The sequence below is a fragment of the Seriola aureovittata genome, chromosome 3 (genome assembly GCF_021018895.1).
Source record: "Seriola aureovittata isolate HTS-2021-v1 ecotype China chromosome 3, ASM2101889v1, whole genome shotgun sequence".
Classification (NCBI taxonomy): domain Eukaryota; kingdom Metazoa; phylum Chordata; class Actinopteri; order Carangiformes; family Carangidae; genus Seriola; species Seriola aureovittata.
This window is the reverse complement of record NC_079366.1, coordinates 7937229-7953786: the sequence shown is the minus strand read 5'-3', so window position 1 is coordinate 7953786 and position 16558 is coordinate 7937229. Positions and strand designations below refer to the sequence as shown.

Genomic DNA, 16558 nt, shown 5'->3' with positions numbered 1-16558 from the left:
ACTATCAGCACATTCTGGATTGTACAAAACATTGAAAAACTTGTCTGCTCTCAGAAGCATTAAAAAACAGGATATCATTCCACTTAGATTCAAAAAAAAATAAAAAGTTGTAATCCAGGAACAGACAGAAAAATGTTTTACAATCTGAAAAATAAAACTTATAGACAGAGACTAAACATTTTATTATCCCTCTATAACTTGGATTCAGCCGGTGTGGAGCCATTAGCGGCCTCAGTCTGGCCATTGTCCTCCCTGTGGCGGGTTAGTTTCCTGCAGTGGATGAAGATGTAGACAGGATGGATAAACACCAGCAGAGTGAGGAGAGTCAGAGCAATGTCCACCTGCAACACATCAAAGCACCATACGTTTTACATAATTACACTACTCCATCAGTTTAATTTAACATGTGGACCTATGTTACATTTTGAAATGGATTCATTGAATACCAGTGGCACAGGCTTGGGTGTCAGTGTTGTGAAATGTATTCTTGCCTAAATGTGTCGCCCACAAGGTCAAAATATCAGCTTAGTATAGCCCATTTTGATATTTAGCAGCTGTTTCTTTTGTACAACCAGTTTCTTCAGCACTTACAAAAAAGGGGTCTCCACCCAGAGCTCCTTTGATGAGGGCGAAGCAGGGGTACTGCAGCAGAGAGACGACAGCAGAAATGGACATCACCAGGCCGTACAGCTTCCCGAAGTGACAGGCTGGAAATCTGCGAGAGAGAGAGAGACGTGTCATTTCCCCAGATGAGCTATTAACTGTAACTTGGGACGTGTCAGCTTGGCAACAACAAAATAATGTGTAGAACAAAAGCTTTGAATCATCATAGAGTTTCTGTTCAGTGTCAGTCGCCCTTCACCAATCGTGTTTGGTTTTTTCATTTGACAATGAGGCTGCTGAAGTGTCTTTCAGTCAGAGCTGGTGATGGTTAACGTCTGACCACTGATACTCTCTGCCAATGCATTTATTATGTTTTGCATCTATTATCATTTTCTGACACTCCCTCCCTGTGACAGTACATCATTTTGCAGTGTTTGCTAATGGATCTACAGTTCAGACAGCAACTGCTTTAAAGGTCCCATATTGTATAAAATTTTGTTTATAAAGCAGGTCTAGGTTCTATATTAATAGTATAATATAGTATAAAAGTATCAAAGAGCTCAGTTCACAGAGAAATGCACACAGCCTGTATTCAGAAACTGAGCCTTAAAAAGAGCTGTCAGGACTTCTGTAACTTTGTGATGTCACAACAAAACAGTCACCGCCCTCAGCCATGGCCCAAGACCCAACCCACCTTGACCCAGCGCCAGGCTTTGCAGGATTTTGGTTTCTCTGAGAGTTTACCTGAAATCTGCTACATTTTCATTTGATTATTCAGAACAGTGAGCCAATCAGAAGAGAGGCTCAGAGCCTCCTCTCTTCTGATTGGTTCACCGACCTGTTGTTACTAGAGCTCCAGAGAGAAGCCTGAAAGAGTATGTAAAACTACATTGAGATGGTTTTTGGTTCTTAAAACCACAAATATATCTTCTTAGAGATATTCTGTTACAAGTTACAAAAACACTGTAACCAATACTTTCCATCCTTTAAGTCACAATTACAGAGGTATGCTGCTCCTGTTAGTTAATATATATTGCACTTATGATGGCTCCAGTCTCACACTAGTGAAACATAGAAAAGTTACTTTAGTGTATGTTTGATATGAGTCATGTACCTCAGCTCATCCATCTTGCGATGCCAGGGAAGAAAATCAGGTAAAAATGGTGATTGTTTACAGATTTGCTTAGTCAGCAGATCTGTAGGATGGGTTTTATGAATGGTCTTAATCCTACAAACTCTGTACTCTTCAATATTTGGAGTAAAACTGGTGTATTAATTTCAATTTTACAGTATAAGTGAAGAAACGACGCAGATCACAAAAGTGCAAAGATACAAGATAGTGGCTGCCAGGACTGTAACAGCTACAAACACTGCGAAATGATTCATGTAATACTGCATCATGGTGACACACTGAATGTCAAACATAAGGAAACTGCAAAGAGGACCAGTGTCACTCATCTTTTGTCAACCACAGAACAAACTCACTGTGAACAAGAACCAAACACTGTGGCCGTAACCAAGATGGTGCTTTCCGCAGGGCTTCTGTGCTTTTAAATGTTTCATATATTTTGTCCACCCCCGTGTATGTGTTAGTGTATGTGGCGGCTGCTCACGCAATGCTGATGAAGGCTGCGTTTCCGCCGTAGAGGAAGGAGCGATTGAGGACTTGTAGAACAAAGGTGAGATACTGCAGAGGGAGGAGACTGATGGAGGCGCACACGGAGAAGAGCAGGCACTGCAGGGAGGTCAGGAACAGAGACAGAGAGGAGGAGCGCAGGTCTGCCTCCCGCTCGGTTTCTCCTACAGGGTGGAAAATGGTTAAGAAGAATGAGTGAAGTTGCTCTGTTGCACACACACACACACACACACACACACACACACAAACAAACAGCATGTCGTTCTGACATTAGTGACATCACTGATTTACCAGGAGCGAGAGGCTTTCCCTTGTGTCTGTCCATGATGAGTCCATTCCACGGGGCACACAGCACTCCGCACAGCTGGGTGATGGCAAAGGCATTGGTGTACTGACTTACTGAGGGAGTTACGGTGGGAAGGAAACAGCCACGGAGAAAAGTGAAAGGAGGTGGTGTTGGATGGTGACAAGCGAACAGAGAGAGAAAGAACAAGCAGAGAACCTTTAAATCAAAGTCGGTTAACACGCGTGATAAATACGTGTCTTTTGTAATCAGTTACCCAGGCTGGGATCGTTGTTTGCCAGGCGGTTGAGCATGGGGTTGAGTGTGCCGATGAAGAGGTAGTGTCTCAGCTGCATTATGGACAACCACAGCAGATGCCACAGGAAGAACCAGGACAACACACAGCTCCGGAAACTCGCCGCTAAACACGTGAAAATTAACATTAAAGTCTGTGTTATGTTACATTTATTTAAAACTAGTTGTGACATTTCAAACATGTTTTGTCCTTTATATATGTGTATCTGCTCAGCACTCGGTTCACAGTGATGCCATACATTCATCCGAGTGTTTTCTGGTAAAACAGTCGAACAGCAGATCCACAACTACGCTGCATTTCAATAGCATAAGAAAAATAAAAGAAGACTGCTTGCTACTGTGAAGTGTGTGTTTTATCATAGTGGAAAACAGGTGATTAGGACTGAGGAAGATCAGCGTCAGTGATCATTTCAAGTTTTTTTTTATAGTTGCTTGCTTCATGGCCACATGCAAAGAAGCTATTTTTACTTTTGGATGTCATGTTTCTCAAGTATCACTTTAAATAGATTACGATTTATTGGCAGTTTTATCATCCAACCACGGACTCCACACATGACAGCGCGGATGTTGTGGAGAAGATGGCAACAGTCAGGATAAGTACCTTTTGCAGAGTCTTGGGCCTCCGTCCCGTCCTCAGCTGCTGCTGGTGCGTTGTCCCTCCCACTGGACTCCTGTAACTCTGTCATCCTGTCTTCCCCAATCCTGTCAAACTGCTCCACACTGTACGTGTTGGCCTTTCCACAATTCACTCTGAGCATCAGAAAAAGTGGACGTACTGTATGTGTCAGGTGTTTTGCATGAAGATGATCTACATAAGCTCAAGGAAAATAGCGGCTTCAAAGTTGATGTGATATTCTCACCCGTAGGTGTAGTGTTGTGGCAGAGGGTACGGGATGTGGGTTCTGGGCATCAGCAGGACGGTCCTCACAAGGTGAATGATGCTGCAGAAGGACAAAACAAGGAAGGAGGAGCGGAGACTGATTCCCTGTTCGTACAGAACCTGGAAAGCAGAAGAAAAAAAAAAAAACATCAAAATAAACATGTATGTCAGATAGGTACACGGCATCATGACCTCAAATAGTGTATTTCAAGCACATTTCAAACCACAAGTTAAACTGGGTTTGATGTAAGCTGACGGAATGAAATGCTCTAAATAGCATCTAACGTTGTTTAGCATCTAACAGTCTAGGGAATAAATTCAAATACAGCCAGAACCTACGTAGATGAACCGCTTCACTGTTTTACCTTGATGACGAGAAACACAGCGGCGGAGGAGTCAAAGGCACCGTTGTACAGGGTGATGATGGTGGAGCGGTGAGCTGCGAACAGGTTGCCCACCTTCCAGACACACACAGTCACATCAATACAGAATATTGTATTGAATTATAGCTTTCTAAGGTACTCAAAATATTTATTCAGGACATACAGTGTGTTTCTATGGTAAGGCTGTACAGGAACACTATGGGGTATTCACCTGCATGTTGGTTAGGAGCAGCAGAATTCCTCCCACAGCGATGGAGGACAAGGCAGGAAAAAGCAGCTCTGAAAACGCTACAGGACAGTGGAAGACAAACTCGTCATATTTTATTATCCTTCAGATGAGAAATTACTTTCTTCACTAAGTTATTATGACATAAATGTGAACTTATTCCCTTTTCTTTCACTTGGTTAGTGTTAGATCCATGCAGCAGAGACGTAGTAATGGAAATGGTTCAGACAGGTTGTAGTTATTTCAGCAGATAATTAAGAATTAAATATGGGTTTGATGTAATTAAAACATTAATTATGTACTATAATCACTTGGGTTGCTAGTAATAACTGCCATAGTTTTTTACTGGGAGCCATTTGTAACTCGGCAAACATTTCAGAAGAATCCAGAGAGAGAGGCTGTCAGAATCAAGACTTGTTGGCAGCAAAGAGATAAAATTAAAGGCAGCAGGAAACTGTATATGTCAGCCTGAAAGTTGGCACCATGAGGTGATGTTTAAAAAATGTAGTGAGCTGCTGGAATGGTTACATGATGGTATTATTTGATGTACGCTGTGTATACTTTTGTGTGAGTTTGTGTGTAATTACCTGCACTAGAGAAGGCCACAAGAAGTGTTCCAGTAGTGTACAAACATCTGGAGAGGGACATATGACTGAATTTAGAGCAGCCATGTCCATATTTATCAACCAGAGCATACACACACTGACACAAACACTACACAAACACTACACAAACACTACACAAACACACACACACACACACACACACACACACACACACACACACACACACTTATAAAACCTTTCCAAATTTCACCACATATAAAAACACAATGGTGAATAAGAATCTATAGAAAGCACCACATGAATATTTGTACTGGCCACATGTGGTGGATGTAATGGAAAAAACAGTTTTCCTCCATTTCATGTAATGTTTTCTTTTAATCGGACTGGATGTTCTCTTCTAATGTATGCTGATTGAACAAACCGTATAAACTGATCTCCGCAAATAGTGTACACTTAATGATTATGCAAGATAAACATACCTTGTACCCTGGATGAAAGTTGAACCATGCTTAAACATGTGTACGTAACAGTCACGGTATAAAAGAGCTAAGTTTGAGATTGGAGGGGGTCCAGACTCTTGATACCGTTGTGGTTGAGAGAGGCTGCACCCTATTTGGCCAAATAGTAATGTGTTGATCTTTGCCTCTGTTCATGATCATTGTGTTGATTTCTGGTTGTTCATTTTAATGTGACATATTGTTCAGTAATGAATCTTTGAATCTTGACATACTCATTGTTGTCTGCTTTCCTCACCTTTGAGCAAAATTGCCTCTACAGTGGACAGAACTAATACAAGCTGACAGTAACTATAATGGGTTGTCTGAGCTGAAGATTTGCTTTTATTGAATTTATTTCAGTTATTTCAAACTAGTCGTAATAATTCAATTATTCCCTGTTAAATTGGTATTTCAAAAAACACAGTTTCTGTCATGGGGTGGGCTCTTTAACCTGAAATATATGCATTTATGTGTAAATAAGTAACCTCAGTTACATAACAAAAAACTTCAGAAATCAACATCCCTTAGTGCACCTTTGTCATATTGGGCCCATGCACGATGTCACAACAGAAAAGAGGAAAGAGTTATTGGTTTCCTCACAACATACTTGTGGATGTGTCTAAGTGAAATGTACCGTAGGAATCAAAAGGTTTGAGTAATAACTCATTTTAAAATTGGTAGACTCTTGCTTTCTCTGCTAAATTGGAGACCAAAAATAATGCACTAAAATCCTCAGCAATTCATCTCAGTGTGCTGTGTGAGGAGCTCTGAGTAAAGTCTCTTAAACTACTGAGTGAAAGAATATTTGATTTAAAAACTAGGGTTCTTTGGCAGTTAAATTCTATAACGTCCATAAAACTACAAAATTCAAAGCATTGGAGTTTTTTTTATGTTTGGAGAAAGAAAGATGACATGAACTGACATTCCCAGCAGCCTGGTCACCATGGTGCCAAACCGATCAAACAGGTAGCCATTGGCGAGATTCATGAAGTTGTTGAGGAACGAGGCGATGGTGAAGACCAGAGAGAACTTCTCGTCCTGCCGACTACAGTCTGCGAGAGAGAGAAACAAAGGAAAACAGAAGAAAAGAAGCAGTGACTTCTTGCAGCTTGGGAAAATATTTGAGCAAATTAGACTCAAACCGATGAGAACATCCCCACAGTAGTTGTGTTGTGTGTTCACTCATCCATCCATACTGTGCAGTGGCATGCAAAGACAGTTTCCCCTCCAGTAGAAAACTTCAGGCCATGCTCTGTAAACTTCTTTACATGAGCAGGAGACTAGTTCATATGTAGAAGAGATACAGTACTATAGCTGAAGTATTGTTAGACTTAGTTAATCTATGTGTATTAATCCGTCACCACGAGCCATCAACAGTGTCTTTGTATAATTTGTAATATAAATCTTTGACCTGGTTAGAGTTAGGCCATTGACCATATTATTTATTAGTTAATGGTTCGTGAACTTGGCTCAGCTGACTCATTAGTATTTTAAGTTTCCTTTGATCACGATTTTCTTTTAGACTGACTAGTTTCCTTGAGACCGGCCTTCCCCAGATACTGAAGGGCTTGTCAGAAATAAACTCACTGGATCGACATCGGAGCTGTCTGTGTCTCTTCGTTGGAGTCAACCTGTCAACCGTCAGCTGTTAGTCACTTTCAATCATATAAGAGAGATTCAATGAGGGTGTTGTAGACTGTATATAGATCGTCAAGAAAGGAAAGAACCCTGTTACATTTGGTGATGGGGTTACATTTGCCATTTTTAAAATGGTATTCTGTAACACATGCTCTTTGGCATAAGATCATTTAAAGCTACATTATTCAAAATACACAAGCCTCGTTTAGCTCATTGTTTTGAATTTTGCAAACAGAAAAAAGTTAGTAAATCGCTGGAGAAGAGAGTCAACACCAGAACAAGGCTGAAAGCAGAATGAATGTCCAGAAAATGTTGCTGTTTGCCTTGTTGTGAGCAACAGAAAGAAGAAAGGTTACATTATTACAGTGTCTTTTGGTGTATTTCTACTTTTTTGCTTCAGTTTAAAGATTAATGCAACAACCACTAAATTCTTCATCTATATGTATATTTGCACATGTACATAGCTGCCTACTTGCATTTGTATGTTATTGTATATAGTATTTCTAATCTTATTTATTCTAGATTCTGTCTCTCTTCTTATTTTTTTTTATTATATTTATCCCCTTGTGTTGCTATTCTTGTGTGCTGCTGTCAATTTGAATTTCCTCAACGGGGGATCGATAAAGGTACATCTTATCTTATATATGTGCCTTTATTTTGTAAATATTAGGTATTATTTTTCTTATGATGTCTTCCTTAAATAATAAAAATAGTAGCAACTGCTTCCATCTAACACTTACGTGAAATATTCTCCATTATGTTCCGTGTTGGTGTTGAGCGCCTAGTTAATGAAAAACAGACTGCTGTCCTTCTGCACTTTACCCTGCAGGGATGGTCACCCCATCTGAGACTTAAACACCTGAGTCGCTCACCTGTGGTGGTCAGCGTGCCGTTGGTACCTGGGACAGTGTCACACAGGTCACTGAAGTATCCATCCTCCTTCAGCACAAACACCAGAGAGGCATAACCAAACACAGCGCCGGCAAAGCACAGACACTCCAGCATCCCAGAGGCCAGAGTCAGCCGGTAGAGCATCCTGGTCCCAACCTCGTGTCCCTGCATGCTTCACTCTGTCTCTCTCCAAAAGGTCAAATGTTATCTCACAATATGAGTTTCTCCCTCTGAGAAAGTTGTGGTCTCTCTTTCTCTCTTTTTCTTTTCTCTTCCTATTATTCCTTTCTAAGCAGATTCAGGTCCCAGGAGACTGCGGGTCTCTGCTGCTGGATTATTGTCCCTACAATACAGAACAAAAGCAGAACAGATGTGGGGGAAATAATAACTTTTTTATCTCTCGGTTACAGCTTAAACAGAACAATATGATAAAAACTTTACTTTAAACTTTACATATACTAGTGGACAACTGGCTGGAAATGAAAACAGAGATTCATGAGATGGAAAGACTAACTTTTCTGCTAAAATTGAGAGATTATTTATATGTTGCAAGATGAAACAGATATATACCAGGATGAGATCTACAGCTGGTGGTGCTGTGCACCTGCACAGTTGCATCATAAAATGCCATTGCCTACCTTCAGCCGTTTCTGTTTTTGTTTTTCTGTTTTATTTATTTATTTGTATTATCCAAGTCCACTATGTCCCATATGACATATGTGATATGGACACTGACATGAACATGCTCGCAATACTGGTTTTACTGTTGCATTCATGTTGCTGATCTGTACAATGTGCCTTTTGGGGGGGGGGGGGGGGGGGGGGGGGGGGGGGGGACTAAACAAAAATTTAAGTTTCAAATAAAACAAAACAAAAAACTTTCAATACACTGAATTGCGCTGAACTCGTACTGAAGTGACGCTCCAACATGAGGACAGTCGACATGAGGCAGCGGCAGTTATCGCCAGGCGGTGTTAGCTCTAATCCAGATTAGTTCCCTTAATCTACGTGCGATGACACATGGCACAACGTGGGCACAAAACTACCACAAATACTCCCTTAAAACGTGACGGTTACACGTTTTTAATAACATTTATCGCTAAACACAACATGCATTTTACATCATGTACCTCTTTGTACAGTGACTGAAACACAGCATGAGGAGACGTTGCATGAGCTCACCTCAGTCCCTTTACCAAACACGCGTCATTCCGCCAACACCTGCTCTCCCATCTACACGTGAAATGATGTTTACCTTGTCGTTTCTATGTGATCCAGACATTGTCGTCTCCTCGTGCAGGGCCTCTGCACCTTGCACCGCGCCGCAGTTTGTCTATGTGACACGCAGAGCCGCGCCTCACTCACTCCCTCTGTCCGTCTGTCAGAGGTCCAGATATAATCGCAACAGTTGGACACACGGCGGGAAAGGACAGTACACGGGTCATATAATGACACATGGGTCTCTTTTACACACGCAGTAATTCTCCTTAACCGTTTCATTGTGAATTAGAGGCTAATCTTGCGGATTTTCTATTATTTAGCCAACATCATTATAACAGCATCTTTAATTAAACCCTCCCTGAAACTAGAGCCAAAATATACAAGAACAATAAATAGAAACTAAATAATGAGATCCAGTGGCCTGCGGAAATACAGTAATGATTTCTGTTCTCATGCTTCAGTCTCAGTGTCTCTGTAATGATGATGGTGTTAGAAACTGCAGTATTTATGGTGGGATTTTGTACACTACAGGTTAATATTTTTGAATGACTCATTTACAGATTGGGTCTTAATCAAATAGTTAATCATTAATCGTATCATCATCTAAATACTTTTATGTCCCACACAGCTCTCATGGCCTCATCACTAAGGTTTGTCGGTGTTCATTAATGTAATTGCGTTTTTGGTGTTCGACTTTTATTTTAATTTAATGGGAAACCTAGATATTAACACTGAAGTCATAGCGCTTAAAAAACATCATATCTCTTATGTAAGTGTAACTTATTACTCATTCTTGTTTTTATGTCCATTATTGAATTGTGGTACATTTCCTGTAATTTAGTGTAAAATCAACTGAAGTGGTTACATACAGTGCAAAAGCACATCTAAAGATCAGTTGATCAATATTTCTTCTCACAGAGACACTAGGAAAATCATCTAACTCTGAAGAGGAGCATTTTGGCCTCTAACTCGTTTTATTTTCCCGTGTTTAAAAATCACCCACATTATGTCCATATTCAACGAACACCCGCAAGCAGTTCTTTTTAATGAAAAAAACCACAGCACACAGCCTGCCAAGTACCAAAAGTTAGCATATGGGAAAACAGCCAATAGCACTTTTATTTTATTTTATTTTATTTAAATTGATAAAATTAAAAAAATTTCATAATCCATAATGACAAGTGAAAGCATATTTTTTAGAAACTTTTGCAAATTTATTAAAAATCGAAAACTGAAATCTCTTATTTACAAAAAATATTCAGACCCTTTGCTGTGGTCCTCCAAAACGGGTCAGGTGCTTCCTGTTAGCTTTAATTATCCCTGACATGTGTCCAGGACTTGGCTGCAGTCCACCAGTGGCAAATTGAATTAATTGGACATAGGTTAGAAAGGCGCACTGCATGTCCGGATAATAACCACAGTTGTGTCTGAAGTCACTCACTCATTCACTACTTCCTGTTCACTGTCCAGGGAGTCCTATGTAGAGGACTATATAGTGAGCTCAACCGTTATATGAAAAACCACTCTCAAACAATACTTGGGTCATACTCTCTGTGCTGTTTTTCCGTCTTTAAACAAGCGCAACCTTTTCTAAAGCTTTGAGGGTTCCCCGGAGCAGATCGGCCTTAATAATTGTGAAATGGAAGTTTAGAACCACCAGGACTCATCCTAGAGGTGGCCATCCAGCCAAACTGAGGAACCAGGCGGGAAGGCTTGGGTCAGGGAGGTGACCAAGAACCAACTGATCACTGTAACAGAGTTTCACAAGTCCTCTGCAGAGATGAGAGAACCCGCCGAAGGACGACCATCACAGTGCTGCCATCTATCAGGCCTTTATGGTAGAGTGGCTAGACTGAAGCTACTCTGAGTAAAAGGCACATGACAGCCCACTTTTTAAGGAATCTGAGAGCCTTGGCGTTGTATGCCTCCGCCAAAACACTTCTTGTGTTCTCGAAATACTGCGTTCACAAGGCCAAAATCGTATTTTGACAGGTCACTGTGACTTCACCTTTGACCGCCCAAATCTAATCAGTTCATCCTTGAGTCCAATTAAAAACAATATACCTCCGGCTCTGGTTGTTGCCGGCGTAGAGGTATAAAAATTGTCTGGTTTGATGAGACAAAAATTGATCTCCAAACACTATATCTGGTGAGCACCAGCCATAGCTCATCACCTGGCTCATACCATCCCTACTGTGAAGCATGGTGGTGGCAGCGTCATGCTATAGTGGGGCTTTTCAGCGACAGGGACGGGGAGACTGGTCTTCACCTCCGGTGCGTCTTCATGTGTGTATTGAGGTGGGCGCTACGAGAAAACTTGCGGCCACAGGTCTGGCATGTAAATGGCCTGACGCCCGAATGCAGCAGTTCATGGCGCCTCAGGTGACTCCGTCTGATAAAGCTCATCCCACACTGCTCACACACCTGAGTCCTCTCCCCTGTGTGCGTGAGCCTGTGACGTTTTATCATGCTCAGGAAAGGGAAATCCTTCCCACAGTAGTCACACATGTACTTGGATCGTCCAGTTGCTCGACTGGCCCTGAAAGCTGCAATATCATTGCTTCTACCTTCACTTTCAAACTGGTTTCCTTGGTAACTGGATGTGTCGCCATCTGCGGTGTGCTGCCCATATAAGGATAAATCATGGATGTCCAATGTTCTTGATGTGTGCTGGTTTCCTGATGAAAGCGAGCTGCTGTAACACATGAGCGCTGGGGTGTCAGGCAGAGCGCTGCCCAGAGGGAATGCTCCAGAGTCCGTGTACATCTGGATCTCAAAACCCTGATCTATGTTCTCAACTGGGGTGTACAAGCCTGGACTTTCTGCCTCTCTTTTAATATGAAAGTCTACATCAGTTTGACAGCCTCCAATCGGAGACGCACTGATGAACAGGTACTGCTTCTCTACAGATTGCTTGTAGTCCGTGTGTAGACCTTCACCCACCTCTGGAGGGTCGGCTGCATCCGGATGCTGAGGGCACTCGGCGGGTGAGAGTACAGGAGGAACTAGTGAAAAGAAGAGTAGGAGCAAAGGTCCTCAATCCCTATAAAAATTATATGATGTTACGTATTTCACAATGTCATTATATTGACCTTTCAGCTCTGATTGTTCTTCAGGAACTTCCTCATGTTTTATATTAGCTGGCTCACACTCCAAGTCTGCCAACCTTAAGGTTTCCTGTGACACACAAACAGCAAAGCAAAAGTTTGTGCCGCAGCCCACAATGACCATATCAGAACTATATTTACGCTATAATAATAGGGTTATGATTAATACAGGTCTCCCCATTATTATGTCAGAAGAGGAAAAGGTCTGATAGGTCTGAGCCTTTTTTAGTGCACAACTGGTGTCACAAGTAGAAGTGCTGATTAGCCTGAAAAAGTGATAATCAATCACATGCTTTCTTCTCATGATATCTAATCAATTCGGGACATGCCTCTCTTGTATCTCCGCTTGTAGATTAGACTAAATGGGTCTAAATAGTCTGAACAAGCCTCACCTCTTCCTGCTCCTCTACAAGTCCTTCTTCATTCCTCCATCGTGTGTTGCTCTGCATCTGCATCTGATCAGACTGCAGCCGTGGTCCGTCTCCATTGTTTCCTAAAGTTTGGCAAACGCTCAATAAATGAAACTCTGCAGTCCACAGCAAATACCGAGATGACACTGTCATAGCAAAATCCAACCAAAGAACAACCAATCAAGTGCAAACCTCCCTGATTGGAAGAAATCTTCTGTCATCTAATGTTTCATCGACAGGAGAGTTTGTCACCATACGTTTCGATAGCTTCAGTAGTTCTCTGTGATTATTGTCAGGTTAAATCTGCTTCCCAAAGACGTGCAGCACTGTAAACGTCCCTTTAAACATTTCTTTTCTTAATTACATTTACAAACGTGTGTTTCTGGCCCAGTGTGGCTTCTCATCAGGCACAGCCGTACCTATTTGATACCTCTTTATCTGATGAAACGTTGTACTTTTTCTAAATGTAATTGAGAATGAATTAACAAAGGGAACATCCCAAAGAGTTGATATTACATACTTGAATTAAGACCAATCATCAGAATTACTCTCAATTATGTAACATCAAATAATCAGAGTATGGCACATATGAGGGGGGTGTTTATCTGCTAAATTTTTTAGCTGTGACCATGCACACACCTAACACCAATCACACCTGAAGTACGTGGATTTTCAACACAACTGACTCAAACACAAATGACGGGCACCTCCATATTCCGGCTCAGAGTTGTTGAGGAAGCCTGTGTCACAATCTAGTTTTAAGACCTTCTAGTTCATATAGTGGTTGTTTGTTGTGTGTTTTATCAAACTGCTTCTGCTTTTTCCTGTGTCACAAGTAATTAACACACAGGAAGGTAGTATTACTCCATCATAGAATTACTGTATGGCCAGACTTATTTTCATTATCAATATGTCTGACAATTATTTTTCTTTAATAATGGACTGATTGCTTAGTCCATTGGTTCTCATACTTTTTCACATTAAGGACAAGCACCCTAAACTGACACAAATTAGACGACAGACCCCCCATCTGATAAGATTTTTGATAGTAGATGTTTTATTATAGAAAGCGTTTGAAACCAATGAGAAAAATAGTCACACATTCTGTCCTTGTGTTAGTTATGGGTGGAGTTACAGTGAAAATAAATGTTTTCCACTTTTTGCTGGGAACCCCCAGTTATCCCCTAAAGGACCCCCGGACCCCCCTTTGAGACCCCTGGTTTAGTCTATAAAAAGTCACAAAATAGTGGGGAATGCCCATCATTGTTTCCTGAGATCCCATTCACATATTCATATTGCTTTTGTTGTCTGACCAGTAGTCAAACCCCAAAGATGCTGAGTATTTTTGCATAAAAAAGAAACAAACAATTAATGAGTAACAAGAACAAGTTAATTCTCTAAATTGACAAATAGATTAATTAACTTATTTATTTAATCTCAACCCGGTAAAATCCCACTGAGGTTAGTAACCTCTTTTTACCTAGTGAGACTCGGTCAGGACGCCAGCATCATTACTGCTCTGGGGAAATAATAAAGCTGCTTTGAACGGTGAGGGGTCAGTAGGGGCCTGGGTCTGTAGTCTGAAGTAACAAGACACTGACTTCAGTCCGAGCTTGGTCACTTCACCGAGGGGCCGGTGGTGGATACACAGCCTGTCTGCAGAGCTCGCAGTCACTGGGGCTGTGTTGTGGGGGGACGTGCTGCCTATTATTTACAGGCCTGTGTCTGCATGCTTACACATCTTACCGTCAACACGGCGCTGCTGTTTCTCTCTGCTCAGCTGCACGCGGAGCACGGCACAGTACTCACACACGAGCTGGTTGATCTCTGTCACGGCGGAAACGACCAGTTTCTCCATGATAGAGGACAACTGAGTGTGAAACAAAGCCTTAATGTTTTCCTCCATTACCGTCACTGCTCGACCCCTTTTTGTTTACAGCCTACAGCTCGCCCAGTGTCCAGTGGAGTCGCACGAGTTCTTCTTCTTCTCTTCTTCGGTCTAGCAGTCTGAACCCAGCGGTGGCGTTTTGCTGCCCCCCTCAGTCCGGACAACACAGGGAGCTGCAATGACTTTTTTTACAAACTTTTTTTATGACCACTTTAAGGCCACTGTATTTTGTCGTGTTTCTGGCCACCTAGGAGATTGAAGTTGATTATTAACTCTCTTTTATCTCTTTCTGGTTAACTCCTGAAGGAAATATGTGGCTCTTAAGCTACTAAATGCTCCATTGTGTTCACCAACTAATTATATAAGTTATATAAGAGAATGTTAAAAATGAATTTAAAAAATAGAAAAATAAACAAGGTTATTGTGTGGTGCTCATCACATTTTTTATTAAGGATGAAAAATAAGAAGTTAGAAGTCATGCACTTTTTCACAAATCCACTGTTGAGCTTTGGAGCAATCATCATCATTCCAGGTGTTCTGCTGTCTGTACCATAAGGTGCTGACACAACCGTCCCTCACTCCTGCAAACCTTCCCCTGGGTTCAACTCCTATCCAAAACCTGTTCAAACATGGTCAACCAAATGACCAACTGGAGTTAATGCAGAATAAAATGCACTGTTAATCCACAAACTGGCTCTAATGTAGCAATGAAGAGAGGTGAAAGGCTTACCCTGTGCTGTTCAGAACTGAACCATCCACCCATTTCCATGTTCCCTCTCTGTCCCTGTTACTCAGACCAATCCAGAATTTGCGGTTGAAGGAGTTGATGAATACCTGCAATATAACCCAAAGTCAACAAAACTGTGAGAATTGTTCTGACAGCATTAATGTGAATATATTACAGTAAAACAGCAAGATTAGGGAACAAAATCTTTCATTTGTTTTCTATTACCTGCTCTTCTTTGCTGTTTACAACAATTAGATCTGCCCCTCTGTCTTTGCAGTCCTGCCTGCTGTCCTTCCAGCTCTTTTGTCCAGATGAAATGAAGTAAAAACTGTTGTTGAATGACTTACACCCATCCTTACAGAAACGATCTGCAAGTTTGGACAATTCAAGAAGTGAAAGTGTCAAATGTCAATCACAAACACACAGAAACAGGCTCAGACACAGAAAGCAAACTCTACACTCACAGATTTCAACCAAAGTCTGTTTTCTGTTTTCATCCCCGCTCTTGATGTGGGTCTGCAGTTTGATTCTGCCTGTGAGGGACAGTAAATTCACAGTCAGATCAGTCAATTCACTTCTGATCCACCACCAGTGGTCATTTAACAGCACGGGAAATCTACAAACTACTGTGGACTTGGGGTGACTGAATATATGTTTAACAGCACAAATCTCACTTTCTGTGTGAAAATAAAATACACTTTCTTACAGTGAACTCCTACGCCCATAATGCCAGCCAGGAGGAGAATACACAGCAGACCCAGGCACATAGTCGCAGCCCTGTAAAAAGTCCTGCCTGGGACAAACAATAAAAAATAAGTTGTTTTCAACCATCAACCATCAGAAGTAGCATTAAAAAGACTGCTTTTGATAAGGAGTAGTCTATTGTACAATATTTGTGTGTGTGTGTGTGTGTGTGTGTGTATGTGTATTACTCACCTGGCTGCTGATACAGGGTACTCTGGGTCACAATTCTTCTGGCATTTAGACTGAGATAGTCTACGCTTTCATAGATGTTCACTGTCCTCTCCTCCGCCTCATCAAGCTCTCCAGTTGTATTTACGGCTCTTTCTTCCATCTGCATTTGTTCAGCAGGATCATTGTCTTAAATGTACTGAGACATCTCTCTTTCAGTCTGCCTGGTTTCAGATATATTATATATATATATATACCAAACTCTGAATAGTTGTGTTTTGTTGTTCTCTACAGCATCACACTTCCCTGTATGCTATGGCGCAGTCCCTTCTCACTTCTGTTACACTTTCCTCTTTACCCACCTGACTGTAGCTG

The 16558-nt window shown here is 41.4% G+C and overlaps 2 protein-coding genes across 6 annotated transcripts; both read right to left on the bottom strand.

Annotated features, from left to right (window-relative positions):
* Nucleotides 1-61: 61 nt before the first annotated feature.
* slc43a3a (solute carrier family 43 member 3a) lies at nt 62-14629 on the bottom strand. 3 transcript variants are annotated; one of them, XM_056371742.1, is made up of 15 exons: nt 12639-14629; nt 12232-12316; nt 12083-12144; nt 7900-8261; nt 6312-6441; nt 4914-4960; nt 4312-4388; nt 4083-4175; nt 3698-3837; nt 3439-3587; nt 2800-2943; nt 2531-2638; nt 2217-2403; nt 592-715; nt 62-341 (listed from the first exon to the last, which is right to left on the bottom strand). In XM_056371742.1, exons 4-15 carry the CDS (start codon nt 8087-8089, stop codon nt 192-194), a joined length of 1539 nt encoding a protein of 512 aa, XP_056227717.1. In that variant the 5' UTR covers nt 8090-8261; nt 12083-12144; nt 12232-12316; nt 12639-14629; the 3' UTR covers nt 62-191. The 3 variants fall into 3 exon arrangements, with proteins under 3 accessions (XP_056227717.1, XP_056227716.1, XP_056227715.1); XM_056371741.1 differs by lacking the exons at nt 12083-12144; nt 12232-12316; nt 12639-14629 and adding an exon at nt 9101-10129; XM_056371740.1 differs by lacking the exons at nt 12083-12144; nt 12232-12316; nt 12639-14629 and adding an exon at nt 9174-10129.
* Nucleotides 14630-14962: 333 nt separating this feature from the next.
* On the bottom strand, nt 14963-16477 carry LOC130166694 (CD209 antigen-like protein E). 3 transcript variants are annotated; one of them, XM_056372401.1, is made up of 6 exons: nt 16208-16477; nt 15978-16064; nt 15736-15804; nt 15497-15639; nt 15275-15378; nt 14963-15163 (listed from the first exon to the last, which is right to left on the bottom strand). In XM_056372401.1, exons 1-6 carry the CDS (start codon nt 16350-16352, stop codon nt 15013-15015), a joined length of 699 nt encoding a protein of 232 aa, XP_056228376.1. In that variant the 5' UTR covers nt 16353-16477; the 3' UTR covers nt 14963-15012. The 3 variants fall into 3 exon arrangements, with proteins under 3 accessions (XP_056228376.1, XP_056228378.1, XP_056228377.1); XM_056372403.1 differs by having other exon boundaries at nt 15978-16060; nt 16208-16343; XM_056372402.1 differs by having other exon boundaries at nt 15121-15193.
* Between the last annotated feature and the right edge of the window lie 81 nt (nt 16478-16558).